General features: G+C 41.4%; 1 protein-coding gene and 1 pseudogene across 6 annotated transcripts in view; one reads left to right on the top strand and one right to left on the bottom strand.

Moving 5' to 3' along the window:
* NTRK2 (neurotrophic receptor tyrosine kinase 2) overlaps nucleotides 1-23,831 on the top strand; it is a 319,160-nt gene that overhangs the window by 122,552 nt on the left and 172,777 nt on the right. Inside the window, exon 15 of one of the 6 annotated variants that reach the window (XM_016130224.2) lies at nucleotides 5,676-10,403. The exons of the other annotated variants lie outside the window; for them this stretch is intronic. Coding sequence (XP_015985710.2) covers nucleotides 5,676-5,713 — 38 coding nt within the window. The 3' untranslated portion in view covers nucleotides 5,714-10,403. Of the gene's footprint in view, nucleotides 1-5,675; nucleotides 10,404-23,831 lie in introns of those variants that run through there. 6 annotated transcript variants of the gene reach the window in all.
* LOC118601457 lies at nucleotides 3,317-3,435 on the bottom strand (annotated as a pseudogene).

Genomic DNA, 23,831 nt, shown 5'->3' with positions numbered 1-23,831 from the left:
TATCCATTTGCTTTCTCTGCTTGTTTTATGCATTATTTACTTTTCTAGAAATTTATTCCCAGATTCATTTTTGGTCTGTGTGCCATGGTGTCAGCCACAATTGATCAGAGCCAAGCAATTTCGATTGTTTGTGTTTGAAGTTTTTGCAGGTGTGACATAGTTACAGGTAAATTGAGCAATTGATTTTATGTCATTTGTTTCCTATTTGGACACTGTAGGTTCTAGTACTCTGGCTTTACATGCTAGAGGAATCACTGGTTAGAATATTTTGGCAAAACAAATCTAGACACAAGTCTGTTTTGGCAGCACAAAAACATGCTCCTACATAGTGAAATTTATAATGCCATGCTTATGTGCCCTGAATGTTTGAGTCACTGGTTAGCCTCTCTGGTCTGCGAATTGTGAAACAATGTCTTGCAGAAGATGTCATTTCATGCTGCAAAGAGCTTCCCTATAGATTTTGCAATTTTTATATGTTGAAGTAAGCCAGAGGCTAGACACACCCACAGGAGAACAATAGATTGCTTTGGGTATCTCAGCGTTGTTGTTATGAAAGCCTTTTGAGTATCTTAATGCCCCTCAAACCATGAACTCCATCTTTTTCTTTCTACTCCACTTATAGTATTTTCATGTGATTCCACAGATAGAGGCAATGGCATCAATTTTAGATGTGCTGTCCATCCTATGTGAAGCCTCTGCATCAGTGGTGGTTAAGCCCTTAAGTTCTTGTTATCAGGCCTTGCTGATCAGATCACATTCTCCTTAGAATCATCAAATTTTAATTGTGCAATAGCTTTGGCTTTCCTTGCACATTCAAGCTTTGCCAAGAACTTTGTGTTTCCTGCTTTAATTTTCAGCTCATAAAACTAAACTTTATTTTGCACAGTCGAACCAGAGCTTTAAAAGCCTTGCTGACCATCCTCAACTGTTTATTTTTAGTTTTTCACCCCCAGCTAATAGACAACAGTTTTCTTCATTCCACTCTTACAGCCACTGTCATTTTGTTCATCATAAGAATTAGAAAAAATTGTTTAGCACCTTATCCCTGGGAGCTTAAAATGCTTCGGGAGGCACTCAATGGGTGTCCATGTGTCTAAATGTAACCATCAATATACGTCCAAGCAAATATCGGATTTTGTACAGGAGCTTTGAGGTGAGCTGATCAACCCAGTTTCCAGTAAGAAATTGAAGATCTGCTTGTCTTGTGTCCACCCCTCCCCTCCATTTTGGTTCCATTGTTGAATACATCAAAGTTCTTCAATAAAGCTCAAAGTTTAGGCATTACCGTTCTGAAACTTAAAAGCATTCAGTCCTTGGAATTGAGCAAGACAGCGTAGGGCATAGAAGACTGAGAAACACAAGTTTTAAAAAGGTGTAAAAGGAAGCCAAGTGAATGGATGGAAGATGCTGTGGAAGTTATGAGGCCAGTGAACAAAATACTCACAGGATACCGCTTTTGCACTGGACCTTCAAGAATGGCTAAGGTCTATGAGGAGAGCTCGCTTGGTGGAAAGAAGTCTTAGGAAAAGAGATGGTGTGTGGACAAAGCTCATGCTTAGGAAGCAAAAGGGGTGTCTGAGAGATGGTTAAGCAACTTCTAGGAGGAGCACAGAGAAGGATGCACCAGGACCTAAGCTTATATGTTGGGAAAATTTTGCTACAGATGCAGGTAATACAGTTGTAAGAGATGAATGGACAATCCAGAATTCGAGTTTAAATTTCAGCTCTCTCACTCTATTCCCGGGTGACCTTGGACATATCACAATGACCATGTGAGTTGAGCGAGTTCCCCGTAAAATAGAAAAGACACAACAGCAATGGCTGGTTGGTACAAGAACTAACGGATCTTAAACGTTCCCTCAAAGTCGAATTTAGACAAGTGGTCTTTAAGCCCAGGTGCTGAAATGAGGCAGAACCGCACTTATCTCAAGTGTAACTTTGTGATAGAAAGCTTTTTACATCCACTATTTTTCAGGCACCTGATGTTATGAGAACACATAGGAGTTTAGTCTTTGATCTTACTTAGTAAACATTTCCCAGAAGGCTCAAAGAGCATTTGCTTTGCTCTCCAATGAAGGTGAGCTTCTTTATTGTCCCTGTAGCCACCACACAGTCTCCTAAGTGGCCCCATCCCTGCAGACTCCCAAGATGGCATTTTTCTACTTGAACTCTCCAAATAACAGATATGGCAAGATTGGCTTTTTCAGATAGCAGCTGCATCTTTCTTCCATTCCCTTCACTTCCTTTCGACTCAGCAGTTTTCCTTTTTGCTCCAGATAAATTGCTGCTAATTTAAATATATTGCAGATCCTTGCCATTTTATGGCTGATTGCTTCTGAGTAATAAGAGGAAAATGTGTGCACGTTTGAATATAAATAAATCTAAATGAGTCGGAAGCCAATGGTAAAGAAAGCACAGTGCTTCACTGACCTTCAGCACCCACCCAGTCCCTGTCTTTGAAGAGGAGGTCAGTGAGGAGATTCAGAATCAGCAAATAGCAGAGGCTGAGTTTTAGGTCACATCCAGATTTTTCTTCTCTGCTTTCAAGTTCACATCATGTTTCTCAGATAACATCTGCTTTATCCTTGTTCTTATTTAGCTCAGCTAGTGTAAGCAGCGGTGGCAAAGTTTCTCTAAGGTTGTTTTTGATAAAAGAACTGTTCTCACAATAACTGCCATGCACCATCGGAATGCTGCAAATGCTTCAGAATGTCACATTGTCAAAATATCTATATTTCAGGCTCTGAAGCTAGACAGCTCGTTTGGCTGCTAAACCCACAAGATGTTCAGCCATTTGTTGTGGTCTAAAAACTTTCCCCCTCACTAGGAGAAAATAATTATCCATTGTTTTATATCATTTTGTGACCCCTTTTTTTTGAGTTTTTCATAACACGAGAGGGCAAAAGTCACGAGCTCCTGGTAGGCAGATTGGGGCTCTGATTGAATTTTACTATCAGCCCTTTAGGAATATTAAGCACTGGATACATTTCCTTAGATTCAAGTCTTTAAATCAAACTAAGTTTTCAATATTTGATGGCATATCTTTAGTGTATCAACAATATTTGAAGATAAAGGGTATTGAGTGGAGGCTGACCTGCCTTCCTTGAGGTGAGGGGTGGTAGTAGTGATGGTTTGAATGCAGACTTTACACACTGCTGATCCTTGTAACAGGCTGGCATTTTCTTACAAGGAAGATATTGCATGTATTCTTTTTTTTTTAGATTTTATTTTATTTTTTTAGGCAAGGTAACCTTTGGTTGATCTCACAGATTGCAAGGACCTTGTCATCTTACAATCCCTTATTTTTTATTTTTTATGCCTATAGCACCTGGTCTTCCTAGATGGTCTCCCATCCAAGTACTAACCAGGCCCAACCCTGCTTAGCTTCCGAGATCAGCCAGGATTGGGCTTGTTTAAGGTGGCATGGCTGTAGACTGCATGTGTTTTTATGGTGACTTTACTTGTTTTTATCATATGGGCATGTGGAACTGAGGTATGCTTCTTTGAGAAGGATACATCACAAAAGGCAAAGCAGAAGGAGATTGATGAGAAATTCCTGATGTCAATCTAAATAGGGGGCAAATGCCATTGCACCCTGAGTAAATGAATTGCATCTAGCAGAGCAAAACTGTTTTCCAACTGTAATATGAAAGAGCTAGGAGGAACGTTGGGGAGAAAAATGCCAAACGGAAGCAAAGGAAGAATGGCCTGGTTCCTGGTGTAGACATTCTGACAGCAGTAAACTCTTAGGGTTCCTGTGCCGTAAACACATTGGAAATAAGGCTTGCATTTGCAGTTCAATCCTTTTGTTATTATTATTTTTTAATCAAATGCCTTTCAAAATTGTGTGTGCAGAGAAACTAGTACATTGAATCAAGAAATCTTTTCGTCTGGGAGTGATGCCTTCTGTTTGTATCACCAAGTTTTTCCTGTTTTTGTTGGCAAACTTGACATCCCATTATTAATCCTATTGTTTCACTAGGAAGGAATTTGAGAGTCACCCTCTTAAAACCTGATGGAATAATTAAGGTGTTCAGTGGTTTAATTTGGCGTGCTCGTATGATGTACCACAGTGCTTCTAAACCAGTATGGCTTATGTTTGCCTGGAGGCTAAACTTTTAGAGTGTAGAAACAGATATGAAGGAGAACTAATCAGTGCCACAACATACCTCCTAAATTCTCAGTGCTTTGTGGGTGATTAAATCCATAAACGGTGGTTGGCGTCCATACCAAGAGACTTGGAAGGGCAGGAGACAGAAATGCCATGGAAAGTAAGCTCCGTAGTGTTGTTGTAAATGATGATACAGATTGGTGGTGGTAATTACAGCTCTGGAGGCAGATGACACCAGCACTTGGCAGACCAGACACCAGGTTGAGGAAGATCGAGAGTCTGGAGGGCTAGGTTTAGAAGTGCCTCCCAAAGCTGAACTTGAAAACATCTTGGCGGTTTCTACCACAATGCCATCTATTTTATCACTTGTGAATCTGATGAAGAGTCATGCAAATTGCACACAGAATTATATGTAATAGAATCCTCCTTGTTCCAGCTGGGTTTTCATGAGCAAGTTCAGAGAGAATTTGTCTCCCCTGCACAAGGACATGGCAGGGTGGCCGTGGAATTTGATTTCCTGTGTTGGAATCTGAGCTCCATCGCACACCAGCTGTCAGACCTTGAGCAAGCTGCTTCACTGTCTGGGCCTCAGTTTTCCCACCAGTAAAGAGGGAGCAATAATAGAACCTGTTTTATAGGGCTATTGTAAAATTAAAAGAGCTACTTTGGACAATGAGCTTAGAAGAGAGCCTGGCACAAAGTAGATTAGCCATTATTTAGTGTGGAAGTTGTTTATTTACCTTTTCCCATCTGCTAGACAATGAAGTATTTGAGGTCAAGGAACTCCATTTTCTTTAATTTTGGATCATCTCTTACAGTGACTATGATTTGGTCTGTGCTCAGGAAATGTTTGCAGAGTTAATATTAAGTATTACATATATTACGCTCTATATATATTGTATGTAATATACATATAAACTATGTCTTATATATAATAAATACATGCAACATATTACATGTATGCTATACATCATATATGATATAATGCATATTATATCTCTATATATGTATGTATCATATATATGCTGTTATGCTTGATTAAATTTAGGCAATTGGTTAATTATAAAAAGAATTGAAATCTGTGTGTGGTTCAGTATTTCACCAGTTAAATCCAGACAGTTATTAAAATTAGGTGGGGAAAAATAATTAAGATTTTGGGGAGATATTTGTTGTTGAGTTTTATTTTTGTCCCTATACATAAAAATTCTTCAGGGGTCATCTATATTATTCACCGATTTCTCTTCCTTCAATTAAAAGGTTACTATCTGATACAGTTGTGGATGGATCTGTGCAGAAATCCTTTATGTTTCTTTCCCATGCTTCATGTGCCATGTAAAATTGGTTTTAAGTTTAAAACTAAGTTGCTTAATAATGAGATGCACATTTTCTCCCAATTTCTGTTCTGTTATTATGCATTGCTTTATGTTTTAAAGTATAGTCCATGTCATGTCTTGATTTTGATGTTTATTTATTATGTTCTTTTAAAAGTGATTGTACTTGTATGTTAATTTCCGTTGATTTTTCTTTCGAGCATGACTTATGTTTTATTTTGTGTTTCTTTTAGGTTTTGTTTTGTTTCATAAGATCCCACTGGATGGGTAGCTGAAATAAAGGCAAAGACAGAGAAAGGGGCTGTGGTGCTTGTTGGTTGATGCTGCCTTCTAAGCTGGACTCTTGGGACTGGCATTGGCTTCTCCCGGGAAGTACTGCTATTCTGGGTTTTTCTGGTAGAAATGGGCGGTGTTTGCAGGAGTGCTGCACGGAGCCTGCCTGCCGATGTCGTGAGCTGTGATTGGGGAACGCCAGTGCTGAGGCAGCTCACAGGCAGCTAAGCAGAAACTCAAGAAAACATCTTAAATTAATGCTTTCCTTTTGTTTCCTACAATCATTCAAATACGGAATTGAAATGGAATTCCATTGGATTGCGCTTGTCCTCTGAAAGATGTGCTATTTGACTCTATTGGGAATGTATTTGATTTTATTGTTTCTGTTTATTAAAGATGAACTACAAAGTAAAAAAGAAATCTAAATTTAGGGACAGATGTAAGTGCACACTAAACTGTAATCTCCATTTAACATGTATTTTAGCATCGTCTTCTGTTGTTTAATCAGTACTGAATTCAGAAAATTTCATTTTTGCATCTACAACACAGTGGCCGAAAGAGCATATACATCATCGCTGTTGTGGGGACTTGGTGATGTCGCTGAGAGGGTCTTTCCTTCACTGACAATAAGGCCCAGAATCATGCAGTCAATGCTAACGATTTCCTCAAAGTTTCCTTAATGGCAAAAAACAGAGAAGCTATTTTTTTTTTTTTGAGGAGTGGGGGTAGGGCTGTAGATTTAGGTTAAGTATAGTCAGTTTCAGAACAACTAAGAGTGAAATAAATTTATGCATATTGTGCATATATCCTTTTATTTGCCCTCTGTGATCCACCTGCTTTTTAGAAGTTTGCCCAGTGACAAGGCCACAGCATCTCATGCTGTTCCCGTGACAGAACTGCAGCTTTTTTACTCTGAAAAGGCCTGTGAGCAAAATGGCTGGCCTGCTGTGAGCAGGAGATGATATTGTGAGTAGGATAGTCCCCCTACAACATACTACACTATTGCTGGGTTTTCACGGGCAGGACAGCTTTGCCTGACCCCAGCAGCACAGAGGTGGCAGGTCGCTAATGAATATGTGCTTTATATTGCCCAGCTTCATTGCTGAGAGGGCAGCTTTACAGCTACAGAATCCTGCGTCCCTGCCTTAGTCTTACCATGGTCCCCTGTCTCACTCACTTGCCCATCGCAGCGACCTTTGTACGCTTTGCTCAGTCTGCACCAGGCAGGATCCCTGTCCCAAAGACAGGTTTGCCTGCCCCTGGCCCACCTCGCCACACACCTTTCTTGTTCGGTGGCCTTTGGAGCCAGGCCTGGAGCTTTTCCTTTGACAATGCAATTGGCTCTGACTGTGAAGGCATGCACATGGATGCCATGGCTGAATTGGAAACTTATTGACTTTTTTTTTTTTTAATTCCTTTTTGGAAATAGTTTCTCAAATTTGGCAGTTCGGCTTTAAGGCTTTATAGATTTTTAACTAGTCTAACATGTTTGGAAATGTTGTTTTGAATCCCGTGTAACCAAGGCATTCATTTTAATAAACCAGGATTCATTTAGGCACCTCTTGATATAAAAAGATTATCCACGATGAAGATTTTGTGCTCTGTCCTTTACATTAGCCACTAAATATGGTATTGCTAGATGCCAACATTCCACAGAGTCCTATGGATTACAGCATTTAACTTGGCTATTCCATACTCAGGCCCGAAAGGGACAAAAAGCATAAACGGGCTCCTCTTTCTCAAAAGTTTTCTTTCCAGAAAAACATTTGAGTGTGAGAGCAGCTGGCCCTTAGTGTAGGGAGGTCTGAATATCTCTGAATTGCCATTTTCTTGCTCGTTGCTAAATGACAGTTTCTGTCATTGCTTAGATTTTGATCTTTCTCAAAGGTGTTGATTTACAACAAGGCCAGCTAATTGCAGAAACCCTGAACCCTGAAAGAAAAGTGAAATTCAAACCGTAAGCCAGGCAGTCAGTCAGGATGGCTGTGGTTCTTAAGTATCAGCCATTCAGTACATTTTTTTTTTTTTTAAAGCTTTTATGTTATTCCACGGAGCCATAAAAAGGTGATGAATTGTTTAAGGACTATTTTTATAAGTTTCCCAGACCCAAAAGGGGGAAAAAAGGATATTTGTACTCAACAGCTAGACGAATGGCAGGGTAGATTTTTGTTTTAAAATGGAGAGAAGTGGACAGATAAGGCAATTTAATATATCAAACAGCAGTTGACATCTCCTAGGGAACGATGAAAACAGCAGGCTGTTAGAAAATTGTTTCATATGGTTCTTGACTTCTTCGCTTCTCATTTTTTAAAGTCTCTGAAGACCACAATGAATAACATGGCTTCTCATGTCTATACTCTAGACCACCTCCTTTCATCCTTTTTCTTTTAATGCCCCTACAAGAAATCTTTATCGAACTTCCTAACGACACGTATCATGTGTTTTTGCAACATTGGAAACAGACGAGCAGCATTTTTGCTGAAATCACATCTGTCACCGTCCAGCAAGGACGTGGCATTTCAGGACCAGGCAGGTACCCTAAATGAAAGCTGTGCACTGGGTGAGTGAACACTCGCCCCTCCAGAGGGACAGCTGTCACCAAGGCCCAGCCAACTCCTGCCTCCTGGGAATGTGGGCCCAGGTTTCCAAAGCTTCTGACTCTTTAAGAGAAACTTAAAACCTGGACTTTTATGTGAAATGTCTCTATTTTTAAAAAGTTGGCTCGGTTATTTTTAAAATGTTATGTAGGCCAACAAAACAGGTCTGTGGGCTGCCAGTTTGTTACTTTTGTCTTAAAGCAAAATCATTGTTCTCTCACTGGATCCTTCTGTCTTTCCTTTGCAAAAGCACTTCCTGGCATCACCATTGAAAGCTGTATCACCACTGAGTTAAGCACCTCAGTGATCGTGGGGCTCTCCCATGCCTTCCTCCAGCTGGGATTGGCTTACTCTCCCTGCCTGGGACTCTCTTGCAGCATTGTTTGCCCTTCGTCCCCCGACCAGCCCCACTTCCATGTGGCCTCAGGCAACCCAGTGAGTCCTTTCTCCCTGTTTTGTTTGACATGACTTTCCTTTCACCGGTGTCCATGTCACCTGGCTCACTCAGGTGCCACCAAGTTCTGGGAAAAGCACACAGATCCTTTTTGTGGGTGTCCTTAATGTACTGGTGTGGCTGGCCAATGGTAAATGAAAAACAGGTGTGTCATCTTCAAGAGGCATGGTTCAAGCCATGTATCTTGACTCAGGTCCCACCGAGATCCTACAAGGCAGCTGAGATAGACTAAGGGACTCCCACTGTTGTCACATGAGGCATCAGCCTGAGGCCAAAGAAGGTCCATCTGTCGACAGGAAAAATGAATTGCCACATATTTTAAAGACAATTCAGGGGTTTTTACCCCTGATCTCCAGCAGAGACTGATTTCATTTTGACCTATTGAGTGCTCTTCCAGAAGTGGAGAGCAAAGACTGGAACTAAACAACCCCAGCACCAGCCCATAACAGAGCACAGAGGGAGCCTGTTTTGGGCTCCAACCCTTCAAGTTGTCCTGAAATACACCCAGAGTTGTTAGGACTTGAAACCCCTCCTCAGACAGAGCAGAGGCTGCCATTATTAGGCTGACCGAGGAGCAAACAGCTCAAGGGGTACAAGACAGGAATTCAGTTCCCTTCCAGGTATGATGGAGGCTCTCCTGTTTTCTCTCTCTTTCTTTTTACTTGCTTCAAATCCCTGACTTTTTCTCCCTTCCCCTCCCTTCTCCATCCTCCCTTCTTTCTTCTCTCATCCTTCTTTTTCTCTTCCTTTCTTCTCCTCTTTCTTTCCCTCTCTACATCTAGCATTCTAACTAGACTCCATGATAGAGTTTATTTTTATTTGCTTTATTGGTTGCTCTGAATACACTTTCCCCCCTCTGCCCCCTTCCCCCATTGCAAATTCGAATCAAAGCACTAAAGGGGACCTGAACTAACTCACTTTTCTCTCACTTCATCAGAGAGCCGATGATTTACACCTTCTCCTGCTCTGGTGCTTTGTCTAGATTTCCTCCCTTGGTTTCCATCCTCACACAACAGGAGAAGCTCATTTCACCATGTTTTGTCAAGACTCCAGATACAGAGGGGGACCAGCTGGACCAGCTGAAGAGAAGTGATTCCATATAATCCAGGGTTCTCACAGTGTAGCTGAATCTGGCCTGGTGGGTTGTGCCATCCCTGTCTAGTAGAGGTCAGTGGAAGCCCAATGGGGCTGTGCCAGTCAGTGGACTTGACCCCTCAAGGAAACTAGGACAGAAGCAATCTTCCTATTAAGTGTATCCTGCTGTGTTCACACACCAACAGTGCCTGTGGGCCATGTCAGGTTTATTCAAGGGCACATGGGTAGGTTAAGGACTTGCCTGGACAGAGCATGAATGTAACTTTCAGTGGGGTACTGCCAGACTGAATTAAGTTAACAGAGTTCCCAGCCCAGAAAGTGACATAAAAACTGCTGTCACAGAAGGCAGCTTTCCACTTAAGTCAGCCTATTTCCTTGTTTTGGTCTTCAGGGCCAAAGGAACTTCCCAGCCATCTGATTTTGACAGTGAGATCACTCTTGAGTTTAATTCAGGCTAATGTTACAGTGGAGCCTTGGGATGATCATTAGTAGGTACCCGAGATAGGTTGCTATTGGTTATGTCTGGAGTCTTATTTTTCACACACAAAAAAAAATGTGTGAGAAGCAAAGAAAAGGTTTTTCATCACCTTTATTTTTATTTTAAGACAGTCTATTTATCAATGGAGCATAAATGTGAAATAGCAGGAGGGTCTATGCTTGATGTATATGTGTGTCAAATCATCATGTTGCACATTTTAAATATGTTACAATTATATTTGTCATATAAAGCTGAAAAGGAAAAAAAGGAAAAAAGTAGCAAAAGATTCCAGAGAAAGACAAAATCTTGAGTGTCACTCATTTCTTGTTGAAATCCATTTGCTGTAATCCATAGACAGCCTGTGAATCATTCTCATGTCCTGTTTTTTTTTCCCCCCATAATATTCCAGGTTTTAAAGTCACTTTTCCCATTTCTTGTAAATAGTGGATAATCATTTTTATTTTATTTTTAAGTGCTGTTTTAACATATGGATAGATCATAAATGTACTTGCTGAATTTATTCATTTTTTTTTTTTAACAAGCCAATAAAGTTTTATAATTCATTTCCATGTGTCTTGCATTCTCTCTAGGGTCTTGTGTAGGTCCCCTTCTTCCTCAAGTATAGTTCATCGCCTCATGTGTTGTTGGTTGTGTTCAAGACTAAAGGTATTAGTAAAAAGAGTGTGAGAAATGTCATAGAGAGTTTGGGGGGGGGGCGTCCCAAACCTACTATAGATTTTGAAATAAATCTCCCCCCAGAAAGAACCTTTAGTTTCCATCAATGTGAATTATACATTTATTGTTTATTGATTCTTGCCATTGGCTACATTTTTATTTGGCTAATAGGCAACACTAAAACAAAACAAAACAAAACAAAATGTTTAAGAGAATTAAAAAGACAACAACCCTACATTTTGTGAGAAAACACTTTGGTATTTTGAAAACTTGGAATGACCTAGGTCCCAGCCAGAGGGTGTACTTGGTGCCCTGTGCCTGCATTGCAAGTGACTTTGTGGTCAGATAACATGATGAACTGTGTTTTCATGGAAGGGGAAAGCAAGGAAGACAAGCAGACATGGAGTTAAGATACTGTTGAACTATAGCTATTAATGTGGTACCTACACTTCATGTCTCTTTTGTTTTCGTCCCCCAGCTGGCCACACTGTCCTTTCCTCATTTTCCCCTTTTAAAATGGCACCTAACAGTAAGGTATGTGGGACACCAGCTGTGATCCATTTGAGCCCACTGCTGGTAATCTTGAAAGGGTTTGGCTCCACATCGAAGACCTAGAGATTGGAAAAACTGATTCAGTGTGGCCCGATGTCTTCTTAAGCCAAGTATACAGACCTTCTTTTAAAAGCCTGTTTAGTGCTGGTGACTGTGTTTTTTCTAAACACCCTTCAAAATATGCCAAGCCGAGAACAGGTTGCATCGGTCATCTGCAGGCCGTGTAATCATTTGTGGCAGTAGGCACTGGACGCAGACTATTCAAGTTTGAATCCTAGCTACCGTCATGAGCTAAATAACCTTGGAAAAGTTATTCACCACTCCATTCCTGTTTCCTTATTTGCTAATGAGATGATGATAATAGTAGTAGTGCCTCCCCGCTGGGCTCTTAGGAGAGTTAAGTAAGATGGTGCATGTAAAGATCTTAGCACATTGCCCGGCAAATGAGGGGCCCTTGGTTTCCCTAATAAAATGCTTTGAAGGACTTGGGTTTGCACTGTACTTGGGTGTGCCTCAGTAAATGCCCACGGATCACACACAGATTCTCTTGTATGTGTTGATTATATGGTGATTGTGTGAACACAACTGATGGAGTCTAGATGAAAGGGAATTTCACATGCATTCAGTCCGGATGTGTCCAAGCTGTGAAGGCCACTCTGGAGTTTTCCCAGGAGTTATTGTGATTCTTCTCCCAGATCCTTCTTTCTGCTCAGGTGATTCTTGTGCATTGATTCTACCTCAGATTTGATATTGGTAAAATAATAAGATGTGATTTGCTTGGGCCTGTATTACGATCATTTAATGAGTTTGAATAGTGCTGTGTACTTTGTGGATTCTGGGAAAAAATACCACTGAAGGTCACATCCCAAATGTGGTCTGCTTCTTTTGTTCTCACTTGATTAATTCAGAAGTTTTGATCACTTGAATGGGGTCTACATTCACTTTAACTTTTGAATTATCCATCTGAAAATCTTTGGCTAAGAATAAAAGTAACAAATGAATTGACTGAGAGATTACTTGAAAGAAAAGACTTGTTTCAAGTGTTTACAGGCAATGAGTTACAAATAACCAGATTTTTCTTTTCTGCTTCCTGAGGTAGTTTCTCATAAAAGCTCTAGTAGGCAACACGCAATTAGCCTAGTTGGAGCTACTTCATGTTTGAAGTAATAAAATTTAATTTCTTTAATAATGCGGGCTTTTGTTGTTGTTAAATAATTTTAAATGAGTAGCATGAAATTTTATCAGTACTTAATTTCAAGTACTTAAACTATTGTTACCACTTTTGCTAACACATTTTGAAGTGAGATTTACCACTGATCTAAAAGGTGCAGTAATAGTTAACGGGTATTGATTTCTCACTGTGTATTAAGCACATGCTATGGTTTAGTATTAAAACAAATATTAATGTGTTAATTCGTTCATGTATTAATTCATTCCCTACAAGCTTGTGTGGCCATTGATAATATTGCTTCCATTATAAATGTTAGCAAACTGAGAAACAGATTGATTGAGGGCCCTTGTCCCACATCTCCTAGCTGATGAATGATAATACCGGGATTTGAATTTAGGCGGGCCGGCTCGAGTGCCTGTACTCGGAACAACCACTCTATGTGGGCTGGATCATTGAGCAGGGCCAGGAGTGGAGCGAGGCCAGTGAGATGCCTAGAATACTCTTAGAGACGTGCAAGTGCCCCAGCAGTCACTCCTACCAGCACCAGCAGCTGAGCAGAGATTATTATTGTGGCAAAGCAGAATTGTAAGGTGAACTTTAGTCACTGGGGAGATGTACACTGTCCCAGGAAGCCCCCAGTTATGTGCGCCACTAATCAAGCCCTATAGATCTTGACTTGCAGGTACAGGGCATGGGAGTGAAATTCTCACATGCTTTCAAAATTGTACCTCATGAAGCAGAAGTTGCATCAAATATCTATTCAGTGCCAATTAATTAATGAAAACCCAGACCACGTTTGCTTTGTCCATTGTAACTGAAAATGGAGGTGCTGTTTTTGATTGTTCTAAAGTGAATTTTCTTGTTGCTCTTGAACTTGAGTACTTCTTGTTCATTTGGGGCCGTCCTGACTTTCGATGAGTGGTAGAGAGAGACACCACCTTCCACCTTGATGGTGGTGGAGTGGGAGGGGCGTGGGGGGGGGAAGGTATGTTTGTCTACACATTCTGTCACCTGCATGAAGAGAATCTAGTCATTGGAACAAGGTGACAGAAAATGCCTGAGCTGCTCCTTGCCTCTGAAACACAGTGAGACAGAGCATCATCTAAGCAGCTCAGTCACGTCATCATTCCTGTCCCTGACTGTCCTGTCTGGCAGCTAGTGACTGAAAGAGATTACCAAGGGCACATGCTAATTTTCCAGTCATTTGGTCAAGTCTCATCTCATACACCACAAGACCCTAGGGCCATTGTTTACTGAATTAAAATCTCTGCCTGATCATAAACTAATGAACAATAAATTCTCTTCCTCCTTCTCTTCTTTTAAAATTTTTATTCTGTTTCCCAGGAGGCAAGGAGAATCTTCTTTTGTGTTTATTCATCACCTTCCGTTTCTTTTTAATAATTCTCATCATGCAGTAATTACTCTTGCTGAATTGCTAAATAAAAACGTAGGCCACGGCTGTTTGCTTTAAGGATTAGAATTCAGCTTCAGGTAAGTTCACGAAATTTCACTAAAGACCCTTGAGCCTCAGGGGTGGTGGTAAGAGTCACCAGCACTGTTTTACTTCTAGGAAAGTTCTAGGTTTGAAATGAACTAAGCCATAGCCTATTAGGGTGCTTTAGGCTGTGCAAAGATTACTTCATTGACAGATTTTTCTCTCTGCATTTACTTAGGCTTCTGGATTTGGTGGAGACCCCAAACCTCTCTATCACCTTCCTTTTCTAAATACTGTGTAATTGCATGCCATGTATTGCTTTGGTGCTGATAGTAGGCTGGCTTCTCAGTGCGTTTGAACAGTGTGGTGACTAACGGGTCTCCAGTGAAGGAGAGGGGTCAGGATATGTCTGCCCTGTTCTATGGGGGAGGGGAGAAGGCTTATCTCCAACAGGGCTCATCTCTCCACAGACCTTTATGATGGGCTCCATCTTTTCTCTTTTTCTCCATCTGTCCCCTAAACCTTAAAGGTGGGAAAGGCTTCCCACTGTAGTCAGTCCCCAGTGCCTCACCATTCCTTGTTTGTCCCTTTAACCTGGCCATACCTCTGTACATTGTCCCTACATCTTGCAAGTTAAACCATTTGGAGGGAGTTCTTTTTTCTTGATGTGACCTTAACTGACACATATACTAAATTCTCTAATATACTATCGTGTTCTATCTTACATCAAATCTATTCGAAATTTAGTGAATATGTGTTAAGCATCGATCATAGGTCAGACAATGAGCAAAGCACTGAGGTTACCATGATCGGCAAAACGGATGCCATCAATGGCTTCATGGGTCATGATCTAATTGGTAATATCTATAATGTTGATGCTGTAATTGTCTACATTTTACACATGAGGAAACAAAGGCTTAGAAAGGTGGGTAACTTCTCCAAGTTCTCACAAATTAGACCTTTCTGTCTGTAAAACCCATACTCTGGCCCTGCTTCTCCAAGGTCAGCGCTTTCTTTGTCTCTTGGGGGACCCCGTCTGTGAGCTCCGAGATAGCCATCAGACCTCTGCACTTCATTTCTGTGGCTCTAATTCTTTTTGACTCAGTATAGACTGGTGAAAAGTGTCTCCTCTCTTGTAACCTATTTTCTCTTTCCCTTTTATCTTTTAAAAAAAAATTATGATGATTTCCTCTAGTTCCCTTTCCACCCAACACAAACCCATATGATATACTTTGTCCTTTCTTTAATTTTTACACATTAAAATTAACTGTTAGGGTGGTATATGTGCATAGGAGAAAGATTATGTGTGTGAGAGACAGGCACTAGCAAGGAAAGACAACTTTCTTCTCTGTCTTTCTCTTTCTCTCTCTCTCTCTCTCTCTCTCTCTCACACACACACACACACACACACACATACACACACACACACACACAGAATAGGCATATTGCATACTTTTATGCCCTGTTTGATTAAATAGGACATTAATCCCAATATATATACAGGTTATGCCGTTATTGCCTTCCCAGTGCTGGCTGTGCTTTAATGTTCCCAACGCCTTTAAAAAACTTTCCATATCGTATTTTTTTGCTTTTTGTTTTTACTTCCTTATGAAAAGCAAAAAAGTTTTGCTGAGAAGAAATGATTACAAGTCCCCAAAGGTTGGTGTTCTTTTCCGAGCTCCAAGATATAAGGATTGAGTGGATTTCATACTTGGCAAAATTTCTGACTTGGCAAATGCTCCCATCCTTATTTATGACAGCTTGGAAACTTTCATTTTCTGGGGTTTATAAACGATACTGCTGATTTTGTCTCCCTTTTCTATTTTGCTGTGAATTATAAGTAACCAGCATGAAGACTTCTATTTAACATTAACCCTCTTAACGGGGAAAGAGGGGAGAGAGAGAGAGAGAGAGAGAGAGAGAGAGAGAGAGAGAGAGAGAGAGAGAGAGAGAGAGAGAGAGAGAGAGAGAGAGAGAGAGAGAGAGAGAGAGAGAGAGAGAGAGAAGAAAATTATGTGGAAATTATGTTCTTTCTTTCTTTGGTTATGAGGCATGGTTTACATATTTCACACAGGCCATGTACTTTTCTTTTTCGGCCTTTCCACAAAACGACAATTGGACATGTTGGGATTAGGGGTGTTGAGAATGAGAACCATGTGGTCTCCTCTGTGGTCACATAGGACTTCTTGGACAGCAGTCCTCTCAGAGACCGCACATCTCCTACTCAAATGGCAATCTAACAGCTGGGATTCTGGAGCAAGTCAGGTAATATACAAAGTCTCAGAGTTTTTCCTAGAGATGTGAATAGGTCATGTTTTGGGAATCTCCGTGTCCATTTTTATGTAGTAGAAAATAGTTCAAATGGAGGACTCTGAGAAGTTATCTCCTCCTTCTTCTCCCCCTTCCCCTTCCCCCTCCTTCCTTTTCTTGTTCTCCTCTTAACTCCATACCCAATCTCTTTATGCACTTATTTCTCATTCTCTTGAAAAGTTTTTTCTTCTTCTTTGGATTCACATAACCACACAGAAGTTGGGAGTCTGCTTATTCGGTAAAGTAGGCAGATTTTGCTGAACAGAGGCAGTAGGAATTTTCAAATGCAGAATGTGTCCTCTGAGAAGCAGATGCCAAGATGGGATTAAAGCTTCAAAGATTTTAATCAGGAGAAACTCTTGTGTGAGGGGATGGAGAAGGAGCCAGAGAAGGCTGTGAGAGCTTAGGGTGGGAATGCAAGTATGGCCTTAGTGAATAAACGTGGGGGTGGGGGAAGGGTAGAGAGCTAAGTCAAGCATTTTAGACAATTTACTCCAAGGGAGCATGGGCAAGGCTATTAGGGAGTCTTAGAGCCAAAGTTAGCCCTTCTTGTCCTCCAGAATGGGTCTGTTTTAGTCCTGCCACTCTCAGTCATCGGTGCTGGACCAGTCCTTGGGCAGCACGGATGGACTCAGTGCAAATGAGGGGATGGATTTCGGAGCACGGATGGGTTTCAGGGTGTAGCTGGGACCCTTGCTCAATTACGTACCCCGAAGTTGAAGTCTGCAGCATTCTCTCAGAAAACAGGAGCTTTCTTATCTGACCTCTACTTAACTGAGGTGCTGAGTAACAACTGCTCCCATCCCTCTGTACCACATGCTGAGCCATCCGACAGCGACCTGAACACTCCTGGCTGGACAGCTGGGCTCCAGTGCTCAAGGGAACCACTGCTTCTTTAAATGATTTCCTACCAGCTACCTTGGTTTAAAGGACCTCGACTATAATCATTCTTAAAGGCGAAAAAAAAGTACACAGGCTAGGCAAGTCAACATTTTGAAATGTTTAAAATGTCATTTTTGAGCCGTAGCCATCCTTTTATTTATGGCAACATAAAACAACATCTGAAACTAAGACCTGTTTTTGTTTTTCTCGCCTGCATACTGAAACCACAAGTGATTTTATTTCATTTCATTACATGTTCCCTGTCAAACAAATTTCCTATCATGGCAGCGCTCGTCATTGATTCATCTTCTTTCAGAAGAGCGTTTGTGGAAGTGTACATCAGTGCCTTGCCAGGCATGAGGAAAGAGCTGGAGTGGAACTTACACGATTATTCACCCCTGCTCTCCATCAGCCCTCAAGCTGAATTGTTTTCAAGAAAAACGATGCCTTATTTGGATTTGACAGACTTTATTGAGTACTTAATATGTGCTGGACCATAGGTTGCCAACTCCAGTGACTACGGATGTGAGCAAGTAGGTGGGTTGGTGGGGACTAGCCTCCAGTGCCTTCCCACCCCCCACCCCCAGTCTGCTGTGCAGGAATGAGTGCAGGCTCAGGGTAGCTGGATCTTCCGATTTTTCAAGACAAGGGGAGATTTGGGTTTTTGTGTGAAATTTCCCTGTTTTGAAATGTTGGCAAGACCCATCACATTTCTTTAAGTCTCTGTAAGCCAAACAAAACATGTCTTTTTGCCAGATTTTGCCTGTTGTGACCCTCATGATGGATATTCTGCTTGCGGCTTTAAGATAAGATTCCTCCACTGCAGCCTTGAGCAGATACTTGTCTTCGGTTGGGCTTCCTGGAAGCAGACGCTGTGATCAGGATTCACATATGAGCGATTTATCAAGGGTGTGCCCCAAGCAACCAGGGGGAGCGGGGGAAGCAGGACAGGGAAAGGGGTGTTAACAGGAGAATGATTTCAGACATAGTCTCCTGGAGGAGACAATTAACCCCGAGAGATATGAGTGTGGGGCTTTCGTATTCAGGTGCCCACTCATCACTGGCTGAGGATCCCACAGACAAGAGTGGGCTCTGGTAGCTCAAGACCAGTCCTCCAGGAAAGAGAAACAGGTACTGGCTGCTACAGGGGCTGGGTGCACAACCGCAGCTACAGTGGACCCAGAGGACCCTAGTATGGCCCACCACCAGAGATCTGTGACTTTCCCAAGCCCACAGCTAATAAGAACCACAGGTTGAGTCAGGATTTGAACCCTTGTTTTCTGCTTCCAGTCCAGTTTGGTGCTTGTTAACATTCTTTTTTAGCTGCTTCTTAATGAGATAAGTGTGTGAATTCAGATTATCTTAGACACTGACTACTAGGTATGTGGGTCCCAGACTCTTAAATGGACTCTTATTCTAGGGCTGCATGGAGAGAGGACTGTCCGGCCCCTCAGAGATGGCAGGGGCGGGTCCATAGGGACTAGGAAGGTGCTCTGGCACTGGCAGCAATTCTAGATAGCCCTGAATGAGTTCACAAAAGCCTGAAGCAGCTCCCAGATCTGAGTTTGATAATTTCCTAGCTTAACTGCAGGAAGTGTTTGGGGTACTCTGTACCCCAGTGCTGAGTTCTGGGCCTGTGAGACACAGCCAACCCGATGCTGGTGAGGTGGACCTTTCTGGGAAGCCGACCAGTGGTTTACACATTCTGCATGATTCAGACCTAGAGTGTGTATACTATTTACTTTGGACAGCTGAAGACTATTCATGTATTTAACTTAAAGATATACCGTCTAAACGCCAACCAGTGCCCCTTGAAGGAAGTCCATCAGGGGCAGAGAGAGAAGACAGAAGCTGCAGCGCCGTCTGCTAACCAGACATCCCTGGAGTTGGAGGGGCATGGAGGCAAAAACAGATCAGTTTTTCTGTAAACTGAATCCACCACGTCTACCCACCCAGCCCTTGGCCCATGTCTTCTGCTGTTGAAAACACTTTGCTTGTCCTTCTAAACCTCCGGATTAGCCAGGACAGCTTTCTTGCTGTCACCTTTTGAAAACTGTCCTGCAGTCAAACTGTCTTGCTCCATGATCTCTTTCACATCTGCCACATCCTCTCTGGTCTCAGCACCCTTGCCTTCCTTCAGGCCCTCCATGTTTGAGAGAGACAGACTGGTCTTCCCACTCCTTCTCACCGTGCTTCCACTACTGGGTCCAACATTTTTCTCCGAAAATATATTTGAACCAGTCAGCCTTGTACTCTCACACCTCTGGCAACTTGCACAGCTAAGTAGATTAGGTCCAAGCTCCCCAAAAGGGCATCCAAACTGCAGAACATTCTCCCTCCAGCCTGACTGTTCAGCCGTGTCTTTGACATCTACCACCTCCGTCCTTCTTCCCCAAGCTGCTCTCTCTGCCTGGCCTGACCTCCTTCTTCCCACCACTTTGTGCATTCATCTGTCAGAGTCCAGTCACTTATTGATTGGGTGACTGTGGACTTGGCCCTTAACTCTCCAAGTCCCAGATTTCTCCTCAGGAAAACAAGAGTGTCATAGAGTTAGCTAGCTAGCTACATCGTGGGGTGACTAGGAGAATAAAGTGGGAAAAGTACATCAAGGCAGTAGGACAGCTTGTGACATGTTGTAGGTGCTCAATAAATGATAGCATTGTGATGATTATCATTACTGTTGTCCCTTTTCAAGACCTAGCTCAGTTCCTGCCTTCCTCTCTTTTACAATTTCCATTTCCTAGAAGCTTCCCCAGAATTGCCTACACAGAAATGATACCTTTCTCCCTATACTCCATATAGGTACTGTGTCATATTGAATGATTTAGTGAAGACAGCCTGGGTTGTCCTCCAGTAACTGTGTTTTCAAAGAACCCAATGAAGTATATATAATGCTCAGTTGAGTTCACTTTTGTTGAGATGGGAGCATTTTTTGGGGTGTAATGCTGTGTGACACCTCCGGCTGAAAGGCTTGATTAGAAATAGGAAACCTGTGAAGTAAGAAAGACCAGTAAAGGTATAGGATCCTGACTGCAGCCTGATCTTCCCTATGAACAGTACAGATTAAGATTTTGGGGGGAACTTCTTTAGTAAGTGGCCCCGGGATGTTGTGATGTATTAGTTTCCTAGGGTTGCTGTAAGAAATCACCACAAACTTAGTGGCTTAAAACAACAAATTTATTCTCTCGCAGTTGTGGAGGCCAGAAGTATGAAACTGAGGTATTGACAGGGTTGGTTCCTTCTGGAGGGTCTGAGGGAGGATCTCTTCCATGCCTCAACTAGCTTCTGGCACCTGCTGGCCACCGTTGGCACTCCTTGACTTATAGACACATCACTACAATCTCTTCCTGTCTTCACATCACCTTTTCTCCTCTGTGTCTGTGGGTCCTCTCCTTGTATGGATAATTTGTTGTTGGATTTTGGGCCCTCCCTAAATCCAGGATGATCTCACCTTAAGATTCTTAATTATATCTGCAAAGACTCTTCCCCTCCCCCCGCCACCCCACAAGTAAGGTCGCCTTCACTGGTTCCAGAGTTTAGAATTGGACATATCTTTTTTGGAGGTCACTATTGAACCCATGACACTTAAGAATAGAGCTTATTTGAGAGGTTGATAGCATAATGGAATGCACATGGTGTGGTGCCAAGCAGATCTAGGGTCAAATCCCTGACTGGCTTTTGCTGTGGACTTATTTCTTAACCAGTCTAAGTTTCAGTTTCGCCTCCTATGAAATAAGAATAATAGTTAAGAACGTATATATCTGGCACATAGCAGAGTCACAAAATATAGTTATTGCCTGTAGTGATTCCCAGTACTCATTTATTCATTAAACAACAGTTTAAATCTCTGGACATTAAGGTGCAAGAGACATATTACATGGCAATTAGTCATACTAGCGCTTAGAAGAGGTTCAGTGTTTGTTGAACGACTACACAAGCACTCAGATCTGAAGCCTATCAGAAGTACTTGCCCTGTTCAAGCACCGAAGAAGCTTTAGCATATATGGGTGTCCACTGGTTTTAGAAAGTTTGCTTTTTCCACCACTGTGCTTTTATGAAAGATCTGTATTAGTACCTGTTTTTGCTAACTGAAAGAAATCTGGAGCAGATTTTTGCTTCTATGACAAAAAGCAAAAAGTGAGAACAGCGTCAGTGTTTATTTGCAGAGAGCGGTTACAGAGGCCGTGTGCACTCTGAACGTAGAGAGCGGCACTGGCTTCTACTATATGTTAGTGTTATTTTAGGTTTTATGTGTTATTTGGTATAATATGGTGGGCTATTTTGGGGATCTTGGAATGCTCAAACATTTTTCCATGTAAATTAATGATAATTACTTCTTCGCTTTATACCGTTTTGGTTTGTGAGAGATTTCATAGGAACATTGCTTTTCGATTGTGTAGGAAACCTCTACACATACAGCTTTCTGCCTGCAGGATGAACTATGATGCCAAACCTTTAAAGGAAGTTTGTTTTTTGGACTATTTACAAAAATCCTTAAAGAATATTATTGCATTGTCATTTCGCTTCAAAGGCTTGCATTTGTGGCCATTAGAGTGGGTTCTATGGGAATTCATGTCAACAGGCAATGTAGCATCTCAACTGAAGAAAAGATTACAGCACTGAGCAAAGTAGAAACCTCAAATGCCTTTAGGGGAGGCAAGTGGCAGTCTGGGTGGTGAAGTCCCCTGGAGAGTGTGGCCTTGTTCAAAAAGGACAACTTCTGCTCATTCATTCATTCAACCATTTATAGAGTGCCTTTTACATACTGTCCTTGGTGCTGAGGCCACAGAGTTGAACGAGGCACACCCCTCATCCTCATGGAGTTTCTGTGAACCCAGCTCCAGTCACCACATTGGAATCTAGGCCTGCTACTGCCACATCATCTTCTTTTTAAAAGAGAAGAAGCTAGAATTTTATGTGTAAGCTCCTGATTTTTAAATGTTGGCAAACACTACATTTTTAGAAGAACATAGACAGAACTTGTCTCTTGATTCCGTTTGGCCTGTTGGCTGCCAATTTGTGACCCTCAGAGTAGAATGTCATGACCTTAACTTTAAGAAGTATTTTTCCAATGTCTGATTTCAAGCTACTTCTCATTTTTCCTGACCTCATTGGAAGTTACTAATGGTTACCGCTTATTATCTGTGCCCTCCCAGATTGAATGATTCTATGATGCTCCATCCCTGTGTTTTCTGGTGAACTAATTTCTATCTCCCACTGGTTTCCTTTCTAATTCCATTTCCAAATCTTTGATTACTTTTTCGTGTTCTCTTAAGCTTCTGAAAAGTCTCCAAGCACTGTCATCTGGCCCTCAGCATTTCTTCTCTTGAGAGTCAAAATCTAGCCCAAACTCTTAACTAAATTGCTATGGGTTAGTCTGCTTTTAAGCCTCCTTTTTGACTTTGCCATCTAATTTTCACAGCCTCTGAGTTGAACTGACTCCCAACCTCAGGTGTGATATTAATTTCTCTCAGAGGGACACGGGTTTAATAGATTTTTTAAATTAACATTTTATAAAATTGGAGCTGTCATGCTTTATGGCAGACTGATACGAATGTCTATAATTATATTTTTTGGCACTACATCTTGGGAATCGTCTAGAAATGTTTGTTTTAACCCCTTCCTAAAACATTCTGATTCATGGGCAGGCCTCTTTATGCACACCTCTAATGGGCCCAGTTGTCATGACAACCCAGAACATGATTTGTCAAAGAGCTATAACTTCATTCTATGTTGAAGCTAAAAATTTATCTTTCAGGATTTATTCTTATGACAGGGAAATTTTGCATTTCCTTGATTCTGCTTCTTCTCCCTAATTCTGCTTGTCATTAGGGAGATTCAGGGTTCAGGGGAAGATTTCCTAAAGGAGAAGACAATCTTCCCATCTTCAACCCTACCTCTCCTAACAGATGAATCTCTTATCCATTCCAAAGAGACTCAAATGGACTTATTAGCACCAAAAAAAGTAGAATTGTCCCTCTTTGTGTCTCTAACTCAATATGATTTTTGTTTCTTTTAAAAAAATTGGAATGAAAATTTTTTATTGATTTTTTGGGGAGGACTAGTAAAGTTCAAAGGAAGGGAAGAAAGAAAATGTATGTAGATCTCTTTTACACACTGAAGAGGAGTGAGAAATTGAATTCTATTTACTTGTATGATCTATGATTCAGGGATTGCCAACTCAGGGGCTATTATCGGGGCCAGGCAAATATAGAAATTAGTGCAGTAGGCTCCTGGCAACATTGCTTACCTGGTTCAAAAGAGGTCACTTTGTTTCTGCTGATAGAATGTGGACCCTTTTGTAGTATCGTTTGTTTATTTTTATTTTTTTTAAAGGGAAGCTAGAAATCAGTATTTTTATATGACATTTTCTGATTTTAAAATGTTAGCATTAAAATTTTCTCTGTCTTTTTAGGGGTTTGGGAAATCCAAATGATAAGTAATAAATCTCAACAAAATCGTCAAAA

This window comes from Rousettus aegyptiacus, unplaced genomic scaffold, assembly GCF_014176215.1.
Source record: "Rousettus aegyptiacus isolate mRouAeg1 unplaced genomic scaffold, mRouAeg1.p scaffold_m13_p_3, whole genome shotgun sequence".
Taxonomy (NCBI): Eukaryota; Metazoa; Chordata; class Mammalia; order Chiroptera; family Pteropodidae; genus Rousettus; species Rousettus aegyptiacus.
Note: the sequence above shows the minus strand (reverse complement) of the source record. Positions and strands in the feature narration are given on the sequence as shown.